At 50.5% G+C, this 23,668-nt stretch overlaps 1 protein-coding gene across 9 annotated transcripts in view; it reads left to right on the forward strand.

Moving 5' to 3' along the window:
* STIM1 (stromal interaction molecule 1) overlaps positions 1 to 23,668 on the forward strand; it is a 228,325-nt gene that overhangs the window by 133,177 nt on the left and 71,480 nt on the right. For all 9 annotated transcript variants that reach the window (XM_068266507.1, XM_068266508.1, XM_068266509.1 and 6 more), the window contains exons 4-5: positions 10,897 to 11,008; positions 15,053 to 15,168. In XM_068266507.1, the coding sequence (XP_068122608.1) occupies positions 10,897 to 11,008; positions 15,053 to 15,168 (228 nt within the window). The remainder of the gene's footprint in view (positions 1 to 10,896; positions 11,009 to 15,052; positions 15,169 to 23,668) is intronic.

Here is a 23,668-nt window from a genome sequence, read left to right on the forward strand (position 1 = left end):
TAATCATATCTGATCTTATCAAGAGATAAAAATGTACCATTGCTGGAGAAATACCATCATTTCCAGTAGATTTTTTACCTGGTTACTAAAATCAATCAAAATAAATGATTTATAAACATTGCGGCATTGATGGGCACCTGACCTCGTCCATGAGTTGTCAGGGGTGACGTTTAGGCCGGGGGTCACTAGAGCAGGTTCAGCAGCGATTTGCACTTCCTAGGAATGGCTGGGGATGACTGTTCTGCCCCGGGGCGTAGATTATAGTCTTCTGTAGTTTATGAGCTGCGTGTCGGCGCTCGCCCCAGAGGACAGATTGGCGCAGGAAACCTAGTTCCCAAAACCAATCTGAGTGGCCTATTAACGAATAATCTCTGCTGTACCGAACAGCAGAGATTATTCATTCAGGGCTTATTCACAGTGGGACGTTGCGTTGTAATGCAACATTAAAGTCACAACGCATCTACGTTTAGAGGCAACACACTGCAAGCAGTGAGTTCCCATATCGTATTTTCAACGCGACTGCGAATGGAGCTGTCAGCGTGGGACAGACAGCTGCCAAAGGCTGGAGAAAGCCCCAGGTAAGTAAATCAGATTTACATTAGATTTGGTTGATGATTCCTTTAAGGGGAAAGAAACCCACAGTGGTGGAGTGGTTAAGCCCATGCACAGATGGTTCTGTTTATACCGGCACGCCATCATATATACTGTTTGATATAAAACATGAAATCTTACATACGCATACATAAAACAGTGACCAGATGGCGAGACGTCAAACTAATCCCATGCAGATTCCCAGGCCTTGCTTCTGGAAGCAAAGAAGACAGAAACTAATTCAAACAAGAAATCGGAATCTTCTGTCAGGGCTGCTTGTCTGAAACTGTACAGCTAGGGGTTAAACCCAACAAAAGCTAAAACTGAACAAAGGATATGCTAACAGCGAGTGGTACCATACGAAAATCTATAATTACAGAATGCAAGTGCTGGACCTGTTCCCTGGGCCACATATGCATGTCACTGCAGTGCCGCTGGCTTCCTTTCCTCTCTAGATTCAACTGGTGGGCGGGTGAATTGGGTGTGGCCATGTGAAATTGCAAGTTGGAAAAATTTATGCCAAACTACATTTCCCAGAATCCCAGAGGTGGGGCTTTGCATGTCACAGGAAGTAGCTGCACGACCCCAATCTCCTAACAGGAACTCGCTCTAGCCGGAACCTTTCCTCAAGGCCCAGCAGCAATGCATGTTCTGCAGGTAACCTCACGTATGCACAGGTCGGGTGCTTACTGTCAGCTATGCAGAGATTAATGTCCTCTATGGATTTCCACAAAACATGCACTGCTGGTTGGGAGAAACACTAATCTACCAGTCTTAAAGGGAACCTTACATGAGAGGGATATGGATGTTTCCTGTAAACAATACCAGTTGCCTGGCAGTCCTGCTGATCTCTGGCTGCAGTAGTGGCTGAATCACAGACCTGAAACAAGCACGCAGCTAATCCAGTCCGACTTCAGTCAGAGCACCTGATCTGCATGCTTGTTCAGGGGCTGTGGCTAAAAGTATTAGAGACACAGGATCAGCAGGAGAGTCAGGCAACTGGCATTATTTTAAAAGGAAAAATCCATATCCTACTCAGTTTAGGTTCCCTTTAAAGTGAGGCATGTGAAGCGAGAGACATGTGGAAGCTGCCATATTTATGTTTTATTAAACAATACCAGTTGCCTGGCTGTCTTGCTAATCTTTTTGGCTGCAGTAGTGTCTGCATCACACACCTGAAACAAGTATTCAGCTAATCTCGTCACACTTCAGTCAGAGCACCTAATTTGCATGCTTGTTCGTGGTGTGTGACTAAAAATATTAGAGGCAGAGGATCAGCAGGGCAGCCAGGCAACTGGTATTGCTTAAAAGGAAGTAAATATGGCAGCCTCCGTATCCCTCTCAGTTTAGGTCCCCTTTAAGCCTGTAAGGATAGGTGCACAGCTTTGCAGGGGATTTTCAATGGGAAAGGTTAATTCCCAGAGTTGATACCTACAAACCACATGATTTACATTCTGACATTTAGAGACCTCTTTAGTCCTGTCAGGTGATCACTGTGGAATGTTTAGTTAATGGGAATTCTGAAGCTAATGCAAAATATACCTGGTTTCCCAGAATGCTCTGGGAGGGGAATTCTGCATAGCTAAACAGCCTAGGCTCAGCATCACTTACAAATATACAGCAATATATGGATATAGGAAGTTTTTCTGATGCTGAAACCAGGACAATTACCATGAGTGTCCTGAATAATATACTACATTGTACTATATGTCACTACAGGGCCTCTTTAAAGTGGACCTGAACTCTTCCACAGAACAGAAGGAAAACAGCGAGAGATGCACCCTGTATGTATTTAGAGAGTTTAGCCTGCCTAATTCCTCCTCATCTGTGACTAATCACCACTGTAATTTGATCTCTCAGCTGACTGCCACGGTAGATAAGCTCACTTGAAAGCACAGGATGCTAACCCTGTATCTGCTTCCATGAAAGCAGGAAGTAGACACACTGCAGATTTATTTTAGGATTTGCATAAGCTTTTTCTGTAAAGGTTATTATGCTGCTGCTTATCTTATAGATAAGAGAGGAAGTTATGAGTTCAGGTCCGCTTTAAGAGTGGTCCCCTGAGCTGTCAGCTGTTGCAGATTGGCAGTTGGTAGCGGAGCAGTGTGCAGAGGCGGTGTTGCCGCGGTATCGCCTGGGAACGGTAACCGTTCTCATAGTGACTGTAGAGATTTGTGTGGTCCCATCTCCAGCATCCCAGAAACCTGGTCTAATTACCAGACTAATTATCCAGCAGCCTCGGGGGGTACACGGCCCCGGCATATAATTACACTCATGTGGGCTACCTTAAATGGAAACTAGGACGCCCCATCGCTCCATCATGTTCCCGCGCACAGGAGTCACTTGGCTTCCTGTCACATGTTAACCATCTGCAGGGCTGCCTTCCAGCATGTCTAATAAAGGGGAGTGCTCCCTCTAGTGGCCATGTGCATTCCAGGCCATGCAGCCAACAGCGCCCCTAACTGCAGATCGCCTCTACTCCTAACTGCGGCCATAATGTCAGTGTGTGACAGAGAGTATATAGTTTTCAGTCAGTATATGAAGTTTCATGGACTGTCTCAGGGTTGGCAGTTTAGGGTCAGGATACAGTTGGGTCACACTTATAGGGGGGGGGGGGGGGGGGGGGGTAATGGGAGGGTTGCTGCACTTGGGGTTGCCCGGCCATTTGAGATCACCTGCAGACCACAGCAGTACAGTAAGGAGTTGTTCTATGTTAAAGTGGACCTGTGGTGTTGGTTTTTTTTTTTTTTTACAATATTTATTTATGAATGATTTAGTCAGTGTTTTCCCATTGTAATATCTTTCCTATCCCTGATTTACATTCTAACAATTATCACAGGTATCTTTACTGCTGGCAGGTGCATCACTGTGTAATGTCTGTTTTTTCTGAGTTCCCAAGTGAGCAGAAACCACATCTGGTCTCCCAGAACTCTCTGGGAGAAGACTGCATAACTAAATAGCCTAGGCTAAATATCACAGGGTGAGTGAAGTTACATGCCAATATACAACAATATATAGATATAGGAAGTGTTTCTGATGCAAAAAACAGGATTATTACCAAAAAATGGGTATCCTGAATACTTAACTGTATCCTTCTATATGTCACTACAGGGCCTCTTTAGTTACCTAAAGGGGGATTGGAGATTTTGATCTAATGTCAGTCCTAATGATTGCACAGAAATCAGACCACATCAGACCCCACCAACAGAAAGCTGTGTTGGTGGGGAGAAGAGGGGGGGATCACTTGTGTGCTGTGTTGTGCGGCCCTGCAGCGAGGCCTTAAAGCTACAGTGGCCAATTTAGCAGAAAAAATGGCCTGGTCTTTAGGGGGGGTTAACACCGCGGTCCTCAAGTGGTTAAAGGAATTAAATGTGGCAGCCTCCATGTGCTTCTCACTTCAGGTGTCCTGCAAATTATATGCGGAGTAGAAATGAGCCAATCAAAATCATCAGAAGTCGCAGGATTGGGTCATTCCTTAGCTGGACTTGTGGCGTCCAGTTGGCCATCTTTAGTGACGGCTGGTAGGGAAATCGCAGTAGATTGGGGCATTTCCTAGCTGGATATGATTTGCAGCATATTTGCGTGTGCTGGACTTGTTGCGTCCTGTCGGCCATCTTTAGTGAGGGCTGGTAGTGATATAGCAGTAGATTGGGGCATTTCCTAGCTGGATACGATTTGCAGTGGATTTGCGTGTGATGGACTTGTTGCGTCCCGTCGGCCATCTTTAGTGAGGGCTGGTAGGGAAATCGCAGTAGATTGGGTCATTTCCTAGCTGGATATGATTTGCAGCTGATTTGCGTGTGATGGAATTATGGCGTCCCGTCGGCCATCTTTAGTGAGGGCTGGTAGGGATATCGCAGTAGATTGGGTCATTTCCTAGCTGGATATGATTTGCAGCGGATTTGCGTGTGATGGAGTTGTGGCATCCCGTCGGCCATCTTTAGTGAGGGCTGGTAGGGATATCGCAGTAGATTGGGTCATTTCCTAGCTGGATATGATTTGCAGTGGATTTGCGTGTGATGGACTTGTTGCGTCCCGTCGGCCATCTTTAGTGAGGGCTGGTAGGGATAAGTCTTTATTAATTGCAGGACTAGCATGAGAAGGCTGACGCGTTTGTGACTCCGTCCCCGGTCATATCCTCTGTGGCCGGGCCTATGGAATGTGTTAGCTGGACGTTCTGTAATTAATAAAGAAGTTTTAACTTGACGGCAATAGTGACCTTATAATACCGTGGAATAGATTAAATTTAACACTGAGTGCCAGTGGATAACTGATGGGGGAGGGGCATCGGAAAAGTACGGCCAGACTAATTGGAAAGGGGAGGGGCAGCATTGGCAAAGAATCTTTTTCCTTTTTATAAAGCCTTTTTTTAAATTTTTATTTCAATTAAAATTGAGTTTCAACTCCTTGAAATATGAAATAAAGTAGTAAAGGGATCTGTATTTACCAAGCTGCCGGTAAAGGTACCCATACAACATTAGATTTTCCTGTTCAGTCGGCCGCTTGATTTGATCATTTTATTGGATCAGCAGAGAATCGTTTATGTTGCATTCTGCAGATGTATTCAGTGGAGCAGGATGGGAGATATTGGGCGATTGGACAGGAATCGGCTGCTGCTCACATGATTGTGATCGGCACAGGATGGATGTTTGGTGTCGGAGCATGGGAGGCACAACATCGTGCAGCTCGAGCAGTGAAGGGCAATCGCCAGGCTCTCGCTGTGTGTGGACAACAAGTCAATTTACTTTCTATCGACCACACGGTTGTCGATCGCCCAATAAGGTTGATTGCTTAATGTCTCGATAGAAAATCAAATCCTGTATGGACATCGTTAAAGTGGACCTGAACTCTTGCACAGGACAGAAGGAAAACGGAGAGAAATGCACCTTGTGTGTATTTAGAGAGTTTAGTCTATCTGATTCCCCCTCATCTTCAAGTAATCACAAGTGTAATTTGATCTCTCAGCTTTGCCCGCACAGAAATTCAGCAGTGCTCAGCAGAGCAGCTAATATGTGAACACGGGATGGTAACCCTATGTCTACTTTCATGAAAGCAGGAAGTACACACACTGCAGATAGATTGTAGTTCTGTAGCTGTAACAAAGAATGATTTTTCTTTAAAAGGTTCTCTTTTATGGCTTATCTTGTTGCGTATCTTTTATCATAGAGAGGGAGTTCTGAGTTCAGGACTGCTATGATTGTTATTATGCCATTATTAGCCTAAATCTAAGAAGTCCCGTGCAGAGTTCCGGTTCAGCCCCCGCTAGTTCCGGTTGGCAGTGAATAGCGATGTTTATGTGAATGGAGATCTGTTCTCAGCTGGTGATGTCACACCCTGGCTGATTACACAATGCTTGGTCCGGAGCGTGTTAGCGCAGGGAGGGTCTCCTGTTATCGGTGTTTGCTTTACACCCGGTGTTTGCCTGAGGTCAGAGCCTCGCTGCTCGGGGCGCGCTTTATACGGCGCACAGCTCTCCTGGCGATACGCACATCTTTGTGCCGCATTTACTGCGGTCCCCAGACCCGCAGGCTCGGTTCAAAGTGTGCTAGAGTGACGCGGACACAGAATAAAAGCACCAGGGAATGGGGGTGCGGGAAAATGTCCGATGGTAGAATATCGGTAACATGTAATGCTATTTTACAGTGGTAATTCCGATAGTAAAATATCAGTTAATGTTATCGATATTTTACTACTGATAAATCTAACCCTAAGGCAATGTTCCTGGTTTCCTAATCAGAAACACTTCCTATAGATATATATTGGTATTAGCCCCGCCCTCGTAGAGACGCTTAGCCTAGGCGGATGACATTTGTGGAGTTCTCCTCCCAGAGCATTATGAGAGATCAGGTATTTTTTGTACTGGCTTCAGAATTCTCTGAAACAAACATTCCGCACAGCTGCACCTGCCAGCAGTAAAGATGTCCCATGTGATAAATGTCAGAATGTAAATCAGGGACAGGAAAGATTTTACAATGGGCAAACACTGATTTAGGGTAGGAATCCACTAGGGCAGTGATCTGCAAACTTGGCTCTCAGGCTGTTAACCACTTCACATCCAGACCTTGTTTCCCACTTATGGACCAGAGCAGTTTTGACGGTTTAGCTATGTCCTTATTTAATCAACAATAACTTTATCCCTACTTATGACACAGAAATGAAATATATATTGTTTTTTTCAAGACCAAATAAGCTTTCATTGTATGCCATTTTTTTTCCTTCGAACAATTTGGTTTTCTATCAATTTTAATGGGAAAATAAGAAAAAATTTCAGAAAAAAACACATTATTTCTCAGTTTTACCAATTCCAGTTCAAAAATAAAAAGGACCAATGTCACATGAAGTCCAACACACTCTGCGAATTTGAAGCACCTGGTAGCTTTGTAACACCGGAAATATTACATATATAGAAGTCTGTGGATTATTATAGACATTTAGGGGTTACGGTAGGGTCATCTGCTCTCTGAGCTTAGCCAGCTGGGAGATGGCCTCTTTTGATCTCTAAGCTGAAGGAACCTAGGAGACACCCCTGCTGAGATTGATGCCGGCCAGTCTCAAATCTATCCCTCTAATTTGGATCTGTTAAGCTCATATCTGACTTGATCTGATGGATGAGCCTATAAACCTTCCAGGGTGTCCCATGTGGCCTGGAGAACAGCTCTTGACATGTGGGTGAAAGGTTCTGTACTTGAAAGCGATCAGTTAATTGCTGGCAGAGCCAGGGAGAAGAGAAAAAACAAAAGTTAATTTAAAAAAAATAGTCATTTCTTGGTATTTGCAATGAAATTTGCGTTTGTGACTCAAATGGCGCATACGCTGTTTTCTCGGGAACCGCGTGGACGTCGCACCCAGAGCTCAAATCTGTGAGTTATTGACTTTTTTTTATCTCTTTCCTGCTCTCAGAAGCCATTTACTGACAGAAAAGTGTTTAATGGCTGTAATTACTTATCCGTGAGGGTTATGCTATAGTCCGACCTGGTCCTGACCCAAACAGAAGCTGTCACTTTTATACCTGATATTTAACTCTTTCAGGGAAAGAAAAAAAGGAACACAGCTCAGTTATTTGTGTGCTAGGCACTGTACATACACGTCTATCTCATCGTGTCACTTCGGTTGTCCTTTAAAGGAGTTGTCAGGGATTTTTGAATAAAATAAACGCTACTTACCGGGGGCTTCCTCCAGCCCCAAGCTCCCAGAACCTCCCTCGCCGCAGCTCTGCCCGCAGCAGTTTGCCGGAGCTCCGACCCTGGGCAGTCCGCTCCGGCCCACGTGGCGGTGATTGACAGCGCCGTTCGCGCAGGCGCAGTACAGAGCGACCTCCGGGTCGCTCTGACGTCATCGACGGGGACTGGGTCGGAGCTCCGGCAAACGGCTGCGCGCAGAAGTGCGGCGAGGGACATGCTGGGAGATTGGGGCTGGAGGAAGCCCCCGGTAAGTAGCGTTTATTTCATTCAAATTTCCCTGACAACTCCTTTAAGAAACTACAAGTCCCACAATGCATTTGCCTTTATGAATCATGACTGTCTGTGGCTGTCAGACTCCTGCAATGCATTGTGGGACTTGTAGTTCCTTAACAGCTGGAGAGCCAAGTTTGCAGTTCTTTGCACTAGGGCGGTTTTTACAGCGTTTTGAGATCGCTGACAATTCGCGATTCCCAAAAATGCATTCCTAATGAAAGTGAGTGGAGGGGAACCCATTACTGCGATTGCAGTTGGAGAGTAATCCCAATCGCAGGACATGCAGCATTTTGAGCGCGTTTGCACTTATATGCACAGTTTATAAGCACTGCATAAATCACTTATCAGTAATTATGCAGTGCTTTGGGGGGATTAGCTGTTAATACAAATTTATTATACTTTCCGGGTCTTTGTATTTCCTGCTTCCGTCTGTAGCCCCGCCCCTAAAGGGAGAGGTCTCAGGCGCTTCTCTGATTGGCCCTACAGAAGCACCAATGGACTCTTCCTTTGGTGGGCGGGGCTATAGACGGAAGGACGACGCCAGGTAAGTATAATCATGTTTAAATAAAAAAAGAAATGGCAGGTCGGAAGCCCTAGGAATCGCTGCACACAGCGCTGCGGCGGATTTTAAAGCGCTGCGACGATTCCTAGCGAGTTCCAGGCCTTATAAATGAATATTCTGAAGAAGAAAAAGAAAAAATTTGTATTCTTTGTCATTTTCACTCCAGTCCGATTGACATATCTGTGTTGTGCTGATGTTTATGATGAGGAACCCAGGATGAATGGGCCATCAAGGTCAGTGCAGAGAGAGCAACAGAGTGTGCTGAATGAGGCAGGCGGGTCATGTGACAGAAGGGGGTGGAGTGTGCTGAATGAGGCAGGCGGGTCATGTGACAGAAGGGGGTGGAGTGTGCTGAATGAGGCAGGCGGGTCATGTGACAGAAGGGGGTGGTACCCAGGATGAATGGGCCACCAAGGTCAGTGCAGAGAGGGGAACAGTGTGTGCTGAATGAGGCAGGCAGGACTGCTTCATCTTCTAGCAACATGCACCTCTAAGGACTCGTTCACAATAGGGGCGTTTTTGGCCTTTTTTCAAGCGCAGGCGATTTTTTTTAAAATCGCCCACAAAACGCTTGTGCAATGAATCTCTATGAGAAGGTTCATACCAGCGGGTGTAGTGCGCTGTGCGGGCAGCAAAGCGCTGCCTGGACCATTTTTGGGGCGATTTTGCCTCAATGGGAGCTATAGGAAAAACGCAAAACTCTAACAAAATTGCTTTGTGCGGCGATTGCGTTTGCGTTTCTAAGAATAAATACATTGTATTTATTATTTTCCGGGTCAAAGAGTTCACTTCCTCACTTGCGTCAGGGAGTGAGTAAAAAAACCCGCCCGGGAAAAGCGCTCAGAAAAGTTACATATAGTTACATAGTTATTTTGGTTGAAAAAAGACATACGTCCATCGAGTTCAATTGCTTTTAACAAAAACGCAGTGTGCAGAGGAGCGCCGGGAATAAAAAAAAAAATGCTTCAAGAAACTCTCACGCAAGCAGAACGCAATGTGAATGAGCCCTTACTGCAGGAAAGATCCAGTGTAATACTGAAAACACACCTGAAGTGAGGAAAATAATAGTTAGGTGCTGATCTGAGTAGGCTCTGTGGCTGGTATGAGTAGGTTGTCCTATGTCAGTGGCCGGATAGTGTACTGGTTAAAGGGAACCCGAGGTGAAGGCTGCCATATTTATTTCCTTTTAAGCAATACCAGCTGCCTGGCTGTCCTGCTGGTCCTCTGCCTCTAATACTTGTAGCCGTAGACCCTGAACAAGCATGCAGCAGAACAGGTACTCTGACTCAGCTGCCTCAGGTTTTACTGAATTTCCCATATGCTTGTTCCAGTGTTTTGACTCCGACACTACTTATGTGAAAAGGTCAGCAGGGCTGCCAGGCAACTGGCATGGTTTACAAGGAAATAAATATGGCAGCCTCCTTATCCCTCTCACATCGGGTTCCCTTTAAGGGCTCTGCCTCTGGCACAGGAGACCAGGGTTCAAATCTCAGCTCTTCCTGTTCAGTAAGCTGCACCTATTCAGTGAGGAGACCACAAAACTCCCTAACAATGCTACTGCCTATAGCGCGCCCCCTAGTGGCTGCAGCTCTGGCCTAACACTGCTACTGCCTATAGAGCTCCCCCTAGTGGCTGCAGCTCTGGCCTAACTGCTACTGCCTATAGAGCTCCTCCTAGTGGCTGCAGCTCTGGCCTAACACTGCTACTGCCTATAGAGCGCCCCCTAGTGGCTGCAGCTCTGGCCTAACACTGCTACTGCCTATAGAGCGCGCCCTAGTGGCTGCAGCTCTGGCCTAACACTGCTACTGCCTATAGAGCGCCCCCTAGTGGCTGCAGCTCTGGCCTAACACTGCTACTGCCTATAGAGCGCGCCCTAGTGGCTGCAGCTCTGGCCTAACACTGCTACTGCCTATAGAGCGCCCCCTAGTGGCTGCAGCTCTGGCCTAACACTGCTACTGCCTATAGAGCGCGCCCTAGTGGCTGCAGCTCTGGCCTAACACTGCTACTGCCTATAGAGCGCCCCCTAGTGGCTGCAGCTCTGGCCTAACACTGCTACTGCCTATAGAGCGCGCCCTAGTGGCTGCAGCTCTGGCCTAACACTGCTACTGCCTATAGAGCGCCCCCTAGTGGCTGCAGCTCTGGCCTAACACTGCTACTGCCTATAGAGCGCGCCCTAGTGGCTGCAGCTGTGGAGCGTTGAGTCTGCCAGGAGAAAAGCACTATATAAATGTTCTGTGTCTTGTCTGTGTCAGTGGCATGAGGTGACCTCTGTCTCTCTGTCCCCTGCAGTGTATAATTGGACGCTGGACGAGGTGGTGGAATGGCTGAAGAACTACGTGGAGCTGCCGCAGTACGAGGAGATCTTCAGGAAACTGCAGCTCAGCGGCCGGGATATGCCCAGGTAAGCTCCGGCCGCCATCTTGTTTTATAACTCTCCCCTGATACTGATACGAGGGCCCTTTAAAGAACGTGACACCCACGCTAACGTCGAAATAAAAAACATATATAGGTAGATATATACTAGTTCTACTGTCATAACAGATGTATTGCACTGTCCACTTTATGATTCCTGTGAATTTTATAAAGTAAAAACAGAGAATCCTGTTCTAGACAGTTTCCATGAAGCTAATCATGACATCATTTCCTCCCTCACTCTTCTTCTCCTCTTGCTAATTGTGTATTTGTTACCCGCCCTCCTCCCAGAGTCTTCAGACACTCCCACTAAGGTCTATACCAGGAAGTGCACTGTCTTATGTCATTAGAAGGAGGGGGAAATAAAGGGAAGAGGAGGAATATATTATAGATAAAAAGACCCCCCAGCATGCAACTGTTTGGCAATGGCAATTAAAGGGCCAGTGCTCCTAAGGTTTGTGATAACTACAAACCATAACCGCAGAAACAGTTTTGAATGCAGGATTAGCATCTTTATCGCTTAATACACTCAGACCAGTTGCTGTTGAAATGTGATTTTTATGGTGACAATACCGCTTTAAGTCGGCGCTGTAAGCTTGTAATGTCGCTCGCCGGGGCAACGGCCGTGACGCTCGCTTTGTTTCCTTTCCCACTGGTTGCCGAGAGACAGAGTAGCGGAACGGAGAAGATGATAAAGCTTAATTACCCCCAATTACCGTGGTAATCACAGCGTGGCGCACGTAATTGTTTGCAAAGTGCGATAAGCATAATTCCCGTCATTATCTCATCCCATCAGCTCGTAGTGACGCCGCACGTCTGCCGGGATATCTGTACCTCGCCAGAGCTACGGACGAATTACCGGACAACTGAAGTGAGAGGGATATGGGGGCTGACATGTTTATTTCCTTTTAAACAATGCACATTGCCTTTCAGTCCTGCTGGTCTATTTGGCTGCAGTAGTGTCTGAATCACACACCTGAAACAAGGATGCAGCTAATCCAGTCACACTTCAGATGTCAGAGCACCTGATCTGCTGCATGCTTGTTCAGGGGCTGTGGATAAATGTATAGGAGGCAAAGGATCAGCAGGGCTGCCAGGCAACTGGTATTGCTTAAATGGGTATACATATGGCAGCCTGCATACGCCTCTCACTACAGATTCCCTTTAAAGATACTGGACAATCCTCGAGGGCGTGGCTCACGTAAACTAATACAAAGTAAGCACATTGAAGTCCATAGTCCAAATAACGAATTAAAAAATCGCAATGGCTCTGCCTGCAGCATTTTTACAATTTTGATTGTGATCGCAGCAACATTGCTTAGCAATCGCGCAGAAAAAGTGGGATCAGCGCATCACCAGGCCGCCTCTGAATGGCCTCAGCTCAGAGATGCGCTGAGCCCCCCCAGAGACTACAAACGCACCTTGAACCCAAACAGAGGCTCTGCATATACACCAAAGAAACACTAACAAGTGGGAGCAGCTGACCAGAATTAAATCAAACATAGCAAAGAAATGAACAGCGCTACTTAAAAACAGATGAATGCTTACCTGCAAAAAAGTGCAGACCCCACTCATGGGATACAAATACACAATGAGCACACATACAACCTGTCTACCACTTGGAGGATGTTAGTTTCCACTAACAGCTTGCAATGCAATTTGTTAGGTACTTGTCCCTCCCACTGTCGAAGAAGTCTTTCCTCCATGGGAGGGGACCTAACACTAACTAAAACCTACCTATGCATATGCATAGCCTGGGCGCGCTACCAGTAAAATTAAGAATTGCGCAGAAAAAGTGGGATCAGCGCATCACCAGGCCGCCTCTGCTGCAATCGCAATCGCTGTGCAGAATTGATTTTGCAGCTATTTCACTGCCCGAACTGCCAGAATAAAAATAATTGAAATCGCTAATGTCAATCGCTTTCGCAATCACCAGTATTAAAATAAAATCACTACAAAAACATTGGGAATCGCTGCTGAAATCGCTTTACAAAACTCTAGCAAAACCGCTGAGCGAGTGTGATTGCGATCAGCGATTTCTAGTGGACACCCAGCTTTCACGCTAGCCAGGGCTCTGTCTGCCCTGCGTGGTGCGGGGGACACTGGGGGACAGCTGACCTCCCGTCCACATACTAGACTTCCATGCTAGCCAGGGCTCTATCTGCGTGGTGCGGGGGACACTGGGGGACAGCTGACCTCCCGTCCACATACTAGACTTCCATGCTAGCCGGGGCTCTATCTGCATGGTGCGGGGGACACTGGGGGACAGCTGACCTCTCGTCCACATACTAGACTTCCATGCTAGCCAGGGCTCTATCTGCGTGGTGCGGGGGACACTGGGGGACAGCTGACCTCCCGTCCACATACTAGACTTCCATGCTAGCCAGGGCTCTAGCTGCGTGGTGCGGGGGACACTGGGGGACAGCTGGCCTCCAGTCCACATACTAGACTTCCATGCTAGCCAGGGCTCTATCTGCGTGGTGCGGGGGACACTGGGGGACAGCTGACCTCCCGTCCACATACTAGACTTCCATGCTAGCCAGGGCTCTATCTGCGTGGTGCGGGGGACACTGGGGGACAGCTGACCTCCCGTCCACATACTAGACTTCCATGCTAGCCAGGGCTCTATCTGCGTGGTGCGGGGGACACTGGGGGACAGCTGGCCTCCCGTCCACATACTAGACTTCCATGCTAGCCAGGGCTCTATCTGCGTGGTGCGGGGGACACTGGGGGACAGCTGGCCTCCCGTCCACATACTAGACTTCCATGCTAGCCAGGGCTCTATCTGCGTGGTGCGGGGGACACTGGGGGAAAGCTGACCTCCCGTCCACATACTAGACTTCCATGCTAGCCACGGCTCTATCTGCGTGGTGCGGGGGACACTGGGGGACAGCTGACCTCCCGTCCACATACTAGACTTCCACCGCCCCATAATGATAATTTATGACTATATTAGGAGGTGTTGTAGGTGGTCCCCAATGTTGATAGCCTGGCTGGCAGTGATTGGACATCTATTGTAATTCCCACTGCAGCTGACAGGAATGATCATTTATGGTTATGGTAATTTTAGGTGTGCACCTAACTAGCCGTAGGGATGGGACTTGTGGAATATACTTTAACCACTTAAGGACCGCGTGTGTTTTCTGTTGTTTGTGCTGCGTGGGCTTCAGCCCACAGTACAGATCGTGTAAAAGGCAGGGCGATCAGACTCCCCCCCCCCCCCCCCCCCCCCCCCCTTTTTTCCCCACTAGGGGGATGTCCTGCTGGGGGGTCTGATCACCGCCAGCTATCTTTGATTTGCGGGAGGAGGGGGCTCCTCAAAGCCCCCCTCCGCAGCACTATTCCCCCCTCCCTCTACTTCCCCTGTTCCTCCTCTGTATGGGCGGTACAGGACGGCGACCCGTCCTGCGCCGCCTCTAATAGGCTTCAGGCTGTCAGACGGCGGCGATCCCCGCCCAATCAGAGGCCGGGGATCGCCGATCTCCTTTACGCAACTGTTGCAACAGCAGCACCGTAGGTTGTAAACACAGGGGATTTCTTCCCCGCGTGTTTACATTTAGCCTGCGAGCCGTGATCGGAGGCTCGCAGGCTGTTCACGGAGACACCCTCCCTGAACTGACATGGAACGGCCGCTCAAACAAGCGTTGTCCGTTTCCATGTAAATCCACTTACAACCAGCCGCCGCCTATCGGCGTTAGGCGGTCGTTAATTGGTTAAAGGACAACTGAACAAAGAGGTATATGGAGGCTGCCATGTTTATTTCCTTTTAAGCAATACCAGTTGCCTGGCAGACCTGCTGCTCCTCTGCCTCTAATACTTTTAGCCACAAACCCTGAACAAGCATGCAGCAGATCAGGTGTTTCTGAGATTATTGTCAGATCTGACAAGATTAGCTGCATGCTTGTTTCTGGTGTGATTCAGACACTAATGCAGCCAAATACAGCAGCAGGGCTGCCAGGCACCTGGTATTGTTTAACAGGATCTGTAGATATGATGACCCAGAGTAACTGCCTCATCACTCTCTCTCCCCCAGGCTGGCGGTCACTAATGCCACGATGACCGGGACCCTCCTGAAGATGACAGACAGGAGCCACCGGCAGAAGATGCAGCTGAAGGCGCTGGACACCGTGCTCTTCGGACCCCCCTTGTGTGAGTATCCCACCTTTTCCTCGCTCTGATGTCACACGCTTGGCACTGATGTCACACACTTGGCACTGATGTCACACACTTGGCACTGATGTCACACACTTGGCACTGATGTCACACACTTGGCACTGATGTCACACACTTGGCTCTGATGTCACACACTTGGCTCTGATGTCACACCCTCGGCTCTGATGTCACACCCTCGGCTCTGATGTCACACCCTCGGCTCTGATGTCACACCCTCGGCTCTGATGTCACACCCTCGGCTCTGATGTCACACCCTCGGACAAGGCTGGAGGCTGCAGGCAGAGAGGTGAAGGGGGGGGGGGGACACAGCTGGAGGCTGCAGTAATCTGTGTGTGCTCAGCTCTCCTGAATGACGGTGGTTGTGGAAGTCAAGGAAGCCATCGCGATGGGATTTATAACCTTTCTGCTTTCAGCCGCGACTCTTCCAATATTTACTCTGCAGAGTCTGTTTGTATTACCTGCCCTGCCAATCCTCCCTGCGCACATCCCTCAGCGAGGTGACCTGCAGCCGCCCCCTCTGTAGTGACAACGTCTACTATGGTAACAGCGTCACCCTGCAGCCTTCCCGTGGCCATACTGGGTCATATGAGGAGGGTGATGTGATAGGTGTGTTAGTGTGCCTCTAGTGACGGGTGTGTTAGTGTGCCTCTAGTGACGGGTGTGTTAGTGTGCCTCTAGTGACGGGTGTGTTAGTGTGCCTCTAGTGACGTGTGTGTGTTAGCGGGCCTCTAGTGACGGGTGTGTTAGTGTGCCTCTAGTGACGGGAGTGTTAGTGTGCCTCTAGTGACGGGTGTGTTAGTGTGCCTCTAGTGACGGGTGTGTTAGTGTGCCTCTAGTGACGGGTGTGTGTTAGCGGGCCTCTAGTGACGGGTGTGTTAGTGTGCCTCTAGTGACGGGTGTGTTAGTGTGCCTCTAGTGACGGGTGTGTTAGTGTGCCTCTAGTGACGGGTGTGTTAGTGTGCCTCTAGTGACGTGTGTGTGTTAGCGGGCCTCTAGTGACGGGTGTGTTAGTGTGCCTCTAGTGACGGGTGTGTTAGTGTGCCTCTAGTGACGTGTGTGTGTTAGCGGGCCTCTAGTGACGGGTGTGTTAGTGTGCCTCTAGTGACGGGTGTGTTAGTGGGCCTCTAGTGACGGGTGTGTTAGTGTGCCTCTAGTGACGGGTGTGTTAGTGTGCCTCTAGTGACAGGTGTGTTAGTGTGCCTCTAGTGACGGGTGTGTTAGTGGGCTTCTAGTGACGGGTGTGTTAGTGTGCCTCTAGTGACGGGTGTGTGTTAGCGGGCCTCTAGTGACGGGTGTGTTAGTGTGCCTCTAGTGACGGGTGTGTTAGTGTGCCTCTAGTGACGGGTGTGTTAGTGTGCCTCTAGTGACGGGTGTGTTAGTGTGCCTCTAGTGACGTGTGTGTGTTAGCGGGCCTCTAGTGACGGGTGTGTTAGTGTGCCTCTAGTGACGGGTGTGTTAGTGTGCCTCTAGTGACGTGTGTGTGTTAGCGGGCCTCTAGTGACGGGTGTGTTAGTGTGCCTCTAGTGACGGGTGTGTTAGTGGGCCTCTAGTGACGGGTGTGTTAGTGTGCCTCTAGTGACGGGTGTGTTAGTGTGCCTCTAGTGACAGGTGTGTTAGTGTGCCTCTAGTGACGGGTGTGTTAGTGGGCCTCTAGTGACGGGTGTGTTAGTGTGCCTCTAGTGACGGGTGTGTTAGCGGGCCTCTAGTGACGGGTGTGTTAGCGTGCCTCTAGTGACGGGTGTGTTAGCGTGCCTCTAGTGACAGGTGTGTTAGTGTGCCTCTAGTTACGGGTGTATTAGCGGGCCTCTAGTGACGGGTGTGTTAGTGTGCCTCTAGTGACAGGTGTGTTAGTGTGCCTCTAGTGACAGGTGTGTTAGTGTGCCTCTAGTTACGAGTGTATTAGCGGGCCTCTAGTGACGGGTGTGTTAGTGTACCTCCAGTGACGGGAGTGTTAGTGTGCCTCTAGTGACGGGTGTGTTAGCGGGCCTCTAGTGACGGGTGTGTTAGTGGGCCTCTAGTGACGGGTGTGTTAGTGGGCCTCTAGTGACGGGTGTGTTAGTGGGCCTCTAGTGACGGGTGTGTTAGTGGGCCTCTAGTGACGGGTGTGTTAGTGGGCCTCTAGTGACTGGTGTGTTAGTGTGCCTCTAGCGACGGGTGTGTTAGTGGGCCTCTAGTGACGGGTGTGTTAGTGTGCCTCTAGTGACGGGTGTGTTAGTGTGCCTCTAGTGACGGGTGTGTTAGCGTGCCTCTAGTGACGGGTGTGTTAGCGTGCCTCTAGTGATGGGTGTGTTAGCGTGCCTCTAGTGACAGGTGTGTTAGCGTGCCTCTAGTGACGGGTGTGTTAGCGTGCCTCTAGTGACGGGTGTGTTAGCGTGCCTCTAGTGACGGGTGTGTTAGCGTGCCTCTAGTGACGGGTGTGTTAGCGTGCCTCTAGTGACGGGTGTGTTAGTGTTCCTCTAGTGACGGGTGTGTTAGTGTGCCTCTAGTGACGGGTGTGTTAGTGTGCCTCTAGTGACGGGTGTGTTAGTGTCCCTCTAGTGACGTGTGTGTGTGTTAGCGTCCCTCTAGTGACGGGTGTGTTAGTGTGCCTCTAGTGACGGGTGTGTTAGTGGGCCTCTAGTGACTGGTGTGTTAGTGTGCCTCTAGTGACGGGTGTGTTAGTGTGCCTCTAGTGACGGGTGTGTTAGTGGGCCTCTAGTGACGGGTGTGTTAGTGTGCCTCTAGTGACGTTTGTGTTAGTGGGCCTCTAGTGACGTGTGTGTTAGCGTGCCTCTAGTGACGGGTGTGTTAGTGGGCCTCTAGTGACGGGTGTGTTAGCGTGCCTCTAGTGACGGGTGTGTTAGCGTGCCTCTAGTGACGGGTGTGTTAGCGTGCCTCTAGTGACGGGTGTGTTAGCGTGCCTCTAGTGACGGGTGTGTTAGTGTGCCTCTAGTGACAGGTGTGTTAGTGTGCCTCTAGTGACGGGTGTGTTAGTGTGCCTCTAGTGACGGGTGTGTTAGTGTGCCTCTAGTGACGGGTGTGTTAGTGTCCCTCTAGTGACGGGTGTGTTAGCGTGCCTCTAGTGACGTGTGTGTGTTAGCGTGCCTCTAGTGACGGGTGTGTTAGTGTGCCTCTAGTGACGGGTGTGTTAGTGTGCCTCTAGTGACGTGTGTGTGTTAGCGGGCCTCTAGTGACGGGTGTGTTAGTGTGCCTCTAGTGACGGGTGTGTTAGTGTGCCTCTAGTGACGGGTGTGTGTTAGCGGGCCTCTAGTGACGGGTGTGTTAGTGTGCCTCTAGTGACGGGTGTGTTAGTGTGTCTCTAGTGACGGGTGTGTTAGCGTGCCTCTAGTGACGGGTGTGTTAGTGGGCCTCTAGTGACGGGTGTGTTAGTGTGCCTCTAGTGACGTGTGTGTGTTAGTGTGCCTCTAGTGACGGGTGTGTTAGCGTGCCTCTAGTGACGGGTGTGTTAGCGTGCCTCTAGTGACGGGTGTGTTAGTGGGCCTCTAGTGACGGGTGTGTTAGTGTGCCTCTAGTGACGTGTGTGTGTGTTAGCGGGCCTCTAGTGACGGGTGTGTTAGTGTGCCTCTAGTGACGGGTGTGTTAGTGTGCCTCTAGTGACAGGTGTGTAAGTGGGCCTCTAGTGACGGGTGTGTTAGTGTGCCTCTAGTGACGGGTGTGTTAGTGTGCCTCTGGTGACGGGTGTGTTAGCGTGCCTCTAGTGTCGGGAGTGTTAGCGTGCCTCTAGTGTCGGGTGTGTTAGCGTGCCTCTAGTGACAGGTGTGTTAGCGTGCCTCTAGTTACGGGTGTATTAGCGGGCCTCTAGTGACGGGTGTGTTAGCGGGCCTCTAGTGACGGGTGTGTTAGTGGGCCTTTAGTGACGGATGTGTTAGTGGGCCTCTAGTGACGGGTGTGTTAGTGGGCCTCTAGTGACGGGTGTGTTAGCGGGCCTCTAGTGACGGGTGTGTTAGCGGGCCTCTAGTGACGGGTGTGTTAGCGGGCCTCTAGTGACGGGTGTGTTAGCGTGCCTCTAGTGACGGGTGTGCTAGCAGGCCTCTAGTGACGGGTGTGTTAGTGGGCCTCTAGTGACGGGTGTGTTAGTGGGCCTCTAGTGACGGGTGTGTTAGTGGGCCTCTAGTGACGGGTGTGTTAGTGTGCCTCTAGTGATGGGTGTGTTAGTGTGCCTCTAGTGAAGTGTGTGTTAGTGTACCTCCAGTGACGGGTGTATTAGTGTGTCTCTAGTGACGGGTGTATTAGTGTGCCTCTAGTGACGGGGATGTTAGTTTGCCTCTAGTGACGGGTGTATTAATGTGCCTCTAGTGACGGGTGTGTTAGTGGGCCTCTAGTGACGGGTGTGTTAGTGTGCCTCTAGTGACGGGCGTGTTAGTGGGCCTCTAGTGACGGGTGTGTTAGTGGGCCTCTAGTGACGGGTGTGTTAGTGGGCCTCTAGTGACGGGTGTGTTAGTGTGCCTCTAGTGACGGGTGTGTTAGTGTGCCTCTAGTGACTGGTGTGTTAGTGTGCCTCTAGTGACGGGTGTGTTAGTAGGCCTCTAGTGACGGGTGTGTTAGTGTGCCTCTAGTGACGGGTGTGTTAGTGTGCCTCTAGTGACGGGTGTGTTAGTGTGCCTCTAGTGACGGGTGTGTTAGTTTGCCTCTAGTGACGGGTGTGTTAGTGGGCCTCTAGTGACGGGTGTGTTAGTTTGCCTCTAGTGACGGGAGTGTTAGTGTGCCTCTAGTGACGGGTGTGTTAGTGTGCCTCTAGTGACGGGTGTGTTAGTGTGCCTCTAGTGACGGGTGTGTTAGTGTGCCTCTAGTGACGTGTGTGTGTTAGTGTCCCTCTAGTGACGTGTGTGTGTTAGCGTGCCTCTAGTGACGGGTGTGTTAGTGTGCCTCTAGTGACGGGTGTGTTGGTGGGCCTCTAGTGACGGGTGTGTTAGTGTGTCTCTAGTGACGGGTGTGTTAGCGTGCCTCTAGTGACGGGTGTGTTAGTGGGCCTCTAGTGACGGGTGTGTTAGTGTGCCTCTAGTGACGTGTGTGTGTGTTAGCGTGCCTCTAGTGACGGGTGTGTTAGCGGGCCTCTAGTGACGGGTGTGTTAGTGGGCCTCTAGTGACGGGTGTGTTAGTGTGCCTCTAGTGACGTGTGTGTGTGTTAGCGGGCCTCTAGTGACGGGTGTGTTAGTGTGCCTCTAGTGACGGGTGTGTTAGTGTGCCTCTAGTGACGGGTGTGTAAGTGGGCCTCTAGTGACGGGTGTGTTAGTGTGCCTCTAGTGACGGGTGTGTTAGTGGGCCTCTAGTGACGGGTGTGTTAGCGTGCCTCTAGTGACGGGTGTGTTAGCGTGTCTCTAGTGACGGGTGTGCTAGTGTGCCTATAGTGACGGGTGTGTTAGTGTGCCTCTGGTGACGGGTGTGTTAGCGTGCCTCTGGTGACGGGTGTGTTAGCACGCCTCTAGTGTCGGGAGTGTTAGCGTGCCTCTAGTGTCGGGTGTGTTAGCGAGCCTCTAGTGACGGGTGTGTTAGTGTGCCTCTAGTTACGGGTGTATTAGCGGGCCTCTAGTGACGGGTGTGTTAGCGGGCCTCTAGTGACGGGTGTGTTAGCGGGCCTCTAGTGACGGGTGTGTTAGTGGGCCTTTAGTGACGGATGTGTTAGTGGGCCTCTAGTGACGGGTGTGTTAGTGTGCCTCTAGTGACGGGTGTGTTAGCGGGCCTCTAGTGACGGGTGTGTTAGCGGGCCTCTAGTGACGGGTGTGTTAGCGTGCCTCTAGTGACGGGTGTGTTAGCATGCCTCTAGTGACGGGTGTGTTAGCAGGCCTCTAGTGACGGGTGTGTTAGTGGGCCTCTAGTGACGGGTGTGTTAGTGGGCCTCTAGTGACGGGTGTGTTAGTGGGCCTCTAGTGACGGGTGTGTTAGTGGGCCTCTAGTGACGGGTGTGTTAGTGTCCCTCTAGTGACGTGTGTGTGTTAGCGTGCCTCTAGTGACAGGTGTGTTAGTGTGCCTTTAGTGACGGGTGTGTTAGTGGGCCTCTAGTGACGGGTGTGTTAGTGTGCCTCTAGTGACGGGTGTGTTAGTGGGCCTCTAGTGACGGGTGTGTTAGTGGGCCTCTAGTGACGGGTGTGTTAGTGGGCCTCTAGTGACGGGTGTGTTAGTGTGCCTCTAGTGACGGGTGTGTTAGTTTGCCTCTAGTGACGGGTGTGTTAGTGGGCCTCTAGTGACGGGTGTGTTAGTTTGCCTCTAGTGACGGGAGTGTTAGTGTGCCTCTAGTGACGGGTGTGTTAGTGTGCCTCTAGTGACGGGTGTGTTAGTGGGCCTCTAGTGACGGGTGTGTTAGTGGGGCTCTAGTGACGGGTGTGTTAGTGGGCCTCTAGTGACGGGTGTGTTAGTGGGGCTCTAGTGACGGGTGTGTTAGTGGGCCTCTAGTGACGGGTGTGTTAGTGGGCCTCTAGTGACGGGTGTGTTAGTGGGCCTCTAGTGACGGGTGTGTTAGTGGGCCTCTAGTGACGGGTGTGTTAGTGTGCCTCTAGTGACGGGTGTGTTAGTGTGCCTCTAGTGACTGGTGTGTTAGTGTGCCTCTAGTGACGGGTGTGTTAGTAGGCCTCTAGTGACGGGTGTGTTAGTGTGCCTCTAGTGACGGGTGTGTTAGTGTGCCTCTAGTGACGGGTGTGTTAGTGTGCCTCTAGTGACGGGTGTGTTAGTTTGCCTCTAGTGACGGGTGTGTTAGTGGGCCTCTAGTGACGGGTGTGTTAGTTTGCCTCTAGTGACGGGAGTGTTAGTGTGCCTCTAGTGACGGGTGTGTTAGTGTGCCTCTAGTGACGAGTGTGTTAGTGTGCCTCTAGTGACGAGTGTTAGTGTGCCTCTAGTGACGGGTGTGTTAGTGTGCCTCTAGTGACGTGTGTGTGTTAGTGTCCCTCTAGTGACGTGTGTGTGTTAGCGTGCCTCTAGTGACGGGTGTGTTAGTGTGCCTCTAGTGACGGGTGTGTTAGTGTGCCTCTAGTGACGGGTGTGTTAGTGGGCCTCTAGTGACGGGTGTGTTAGTGTGCCTCTAGTGACGGGCGTGTTAGTGGGCCTCTAGTGACGGGTGTGTTAGTGGGCCTCTAGTGACGGGTGTGTTAGTGGGCCTCTAGTGACGGGTGTGTTAGTGTGCCTCTAGTGACGGGTGTGTTAGTGTGCCTCTAGTGACTGGTGTGTTAGTGTGCCTCTAGTGACGGGTGTGTTAGTAGGCCTCTAGTGACGGGTGTGTTAGTGTGCCTCTAGTGACGGGTGTGTTAGTGTGCCTCTAGTGACGGGTGTGTTAGTGTGCCTCTAGTGACGGGTGTGTTAGTTTGCCTCTAGTGACGGGTGTGTTAGTGGGCCTCTAGTGACGGGTGTGTTAGTTTGCCTCTAGTGACGGGAGTGTTAGTGTGCCTCTAGTGACGGGTGTGTTAGTGTGCCTCTAGTGACGGGTGTGTTAGTGTGCCTCTAGTGACGGGTGTGTTAGTGTGCCTCTAGTGACGTGTGTGTGTTAGTGTCCCTCTAGTGACGTGTGTGTGTTAGCGTGCCTCTAGTGACGGGTGTGTTAGTGTGCCTCTAGTGACGGGTGTGTTAGTGGGCCTCTAGTGACAAGTGTGTTAGTGTGTCTCTAGTGACGGGTGTGTTAGCGTGCCTCTAGTGACGGGTGTGTTAGCGGGCCTCTAGTGACGGGTGTGTTAGTGTGCCTCTAGTGACGTGTGTGTGTTAGCGTGCCTCTAGTGACGGGTGTGTTAGCGGGCCTCTAGTGACGGGTGTGTTAGTGGGCCTCTAGTGACGGGTGTGTTAGTGTGCCTCTAGTGACGTGTGTGTGTGTTAGCGGGCCTCTAGTGACGGGTGTGTTAGTGTGCCTCTAGTGACGGGTGTGTTAGTGTGCCTCTAGTGACGGGTGTGTAAGTGGGCCTCTAGTGACGGGTGTGTTAGTGTGCCTCTAGTGACGGGTGTGTTAGTGGGCCTCTAGTGACGGGTGTGTTAGCGTGCCTCTAGTGACGGGTGTGTTAGCGTGTCTCTAGTGACGGGTGTGCTAGTGTGCCTATAGTGACGGGTGTGTTAGTGTGCCTCTGGTGACGGGTGTGTTAGCGTGCCTCTGGTGACGGGTGTGTTAGCGTGCCTCTGGTGACGGGTGTGTTAGCGTGCCTCTAGTGTCGGGAGTGTTAGCGTGCCTCTAGTGTCGGGTGTGTTAGCGAGCCTCTAGTGACGGGTGTGTTAGTGTGCCTCTAGTTACGGGTGTATTAGCGGGCCTCTAGTGACGGGTGTGTTAGCGGGCCTCTAGTGACGGGTGTGTTAGCGGGCCTCTAGTGACGGGTGTGTTAGTGGGCCTTTAGTGACGGATGTGTTAGTGGGCCTCTAGTGACGGGTGTGTTAGTGGGCCTCTAGTGACGGGTGTGTTAGCGTGCCTCTAGTGACGGGTGTGTTAGCGGGCCTCTAGTGACGGGTGTGTTAGCGGGCCTCTAGTGACGGGTGTGTTAGCGTGCCTCTAGTGACGGGTGTGTTAGCATGC

The sequence above is a fragment of the Hyperolius riggenbachi genome, chromosome 2 (assembly GCF_040937935.1).
Source record: "Hyperolius riggenbachi isolate aHypRig1 chromosome 2, aHypRig1.pri, whole genome shotgun sequence".
Taxonomy (NCBI): Eukaryota; Metazoa; Chordata; class Amphibia; order Anura; family Hyperoliidae; genus Hyperolius; species Hyperolius riggenbachi.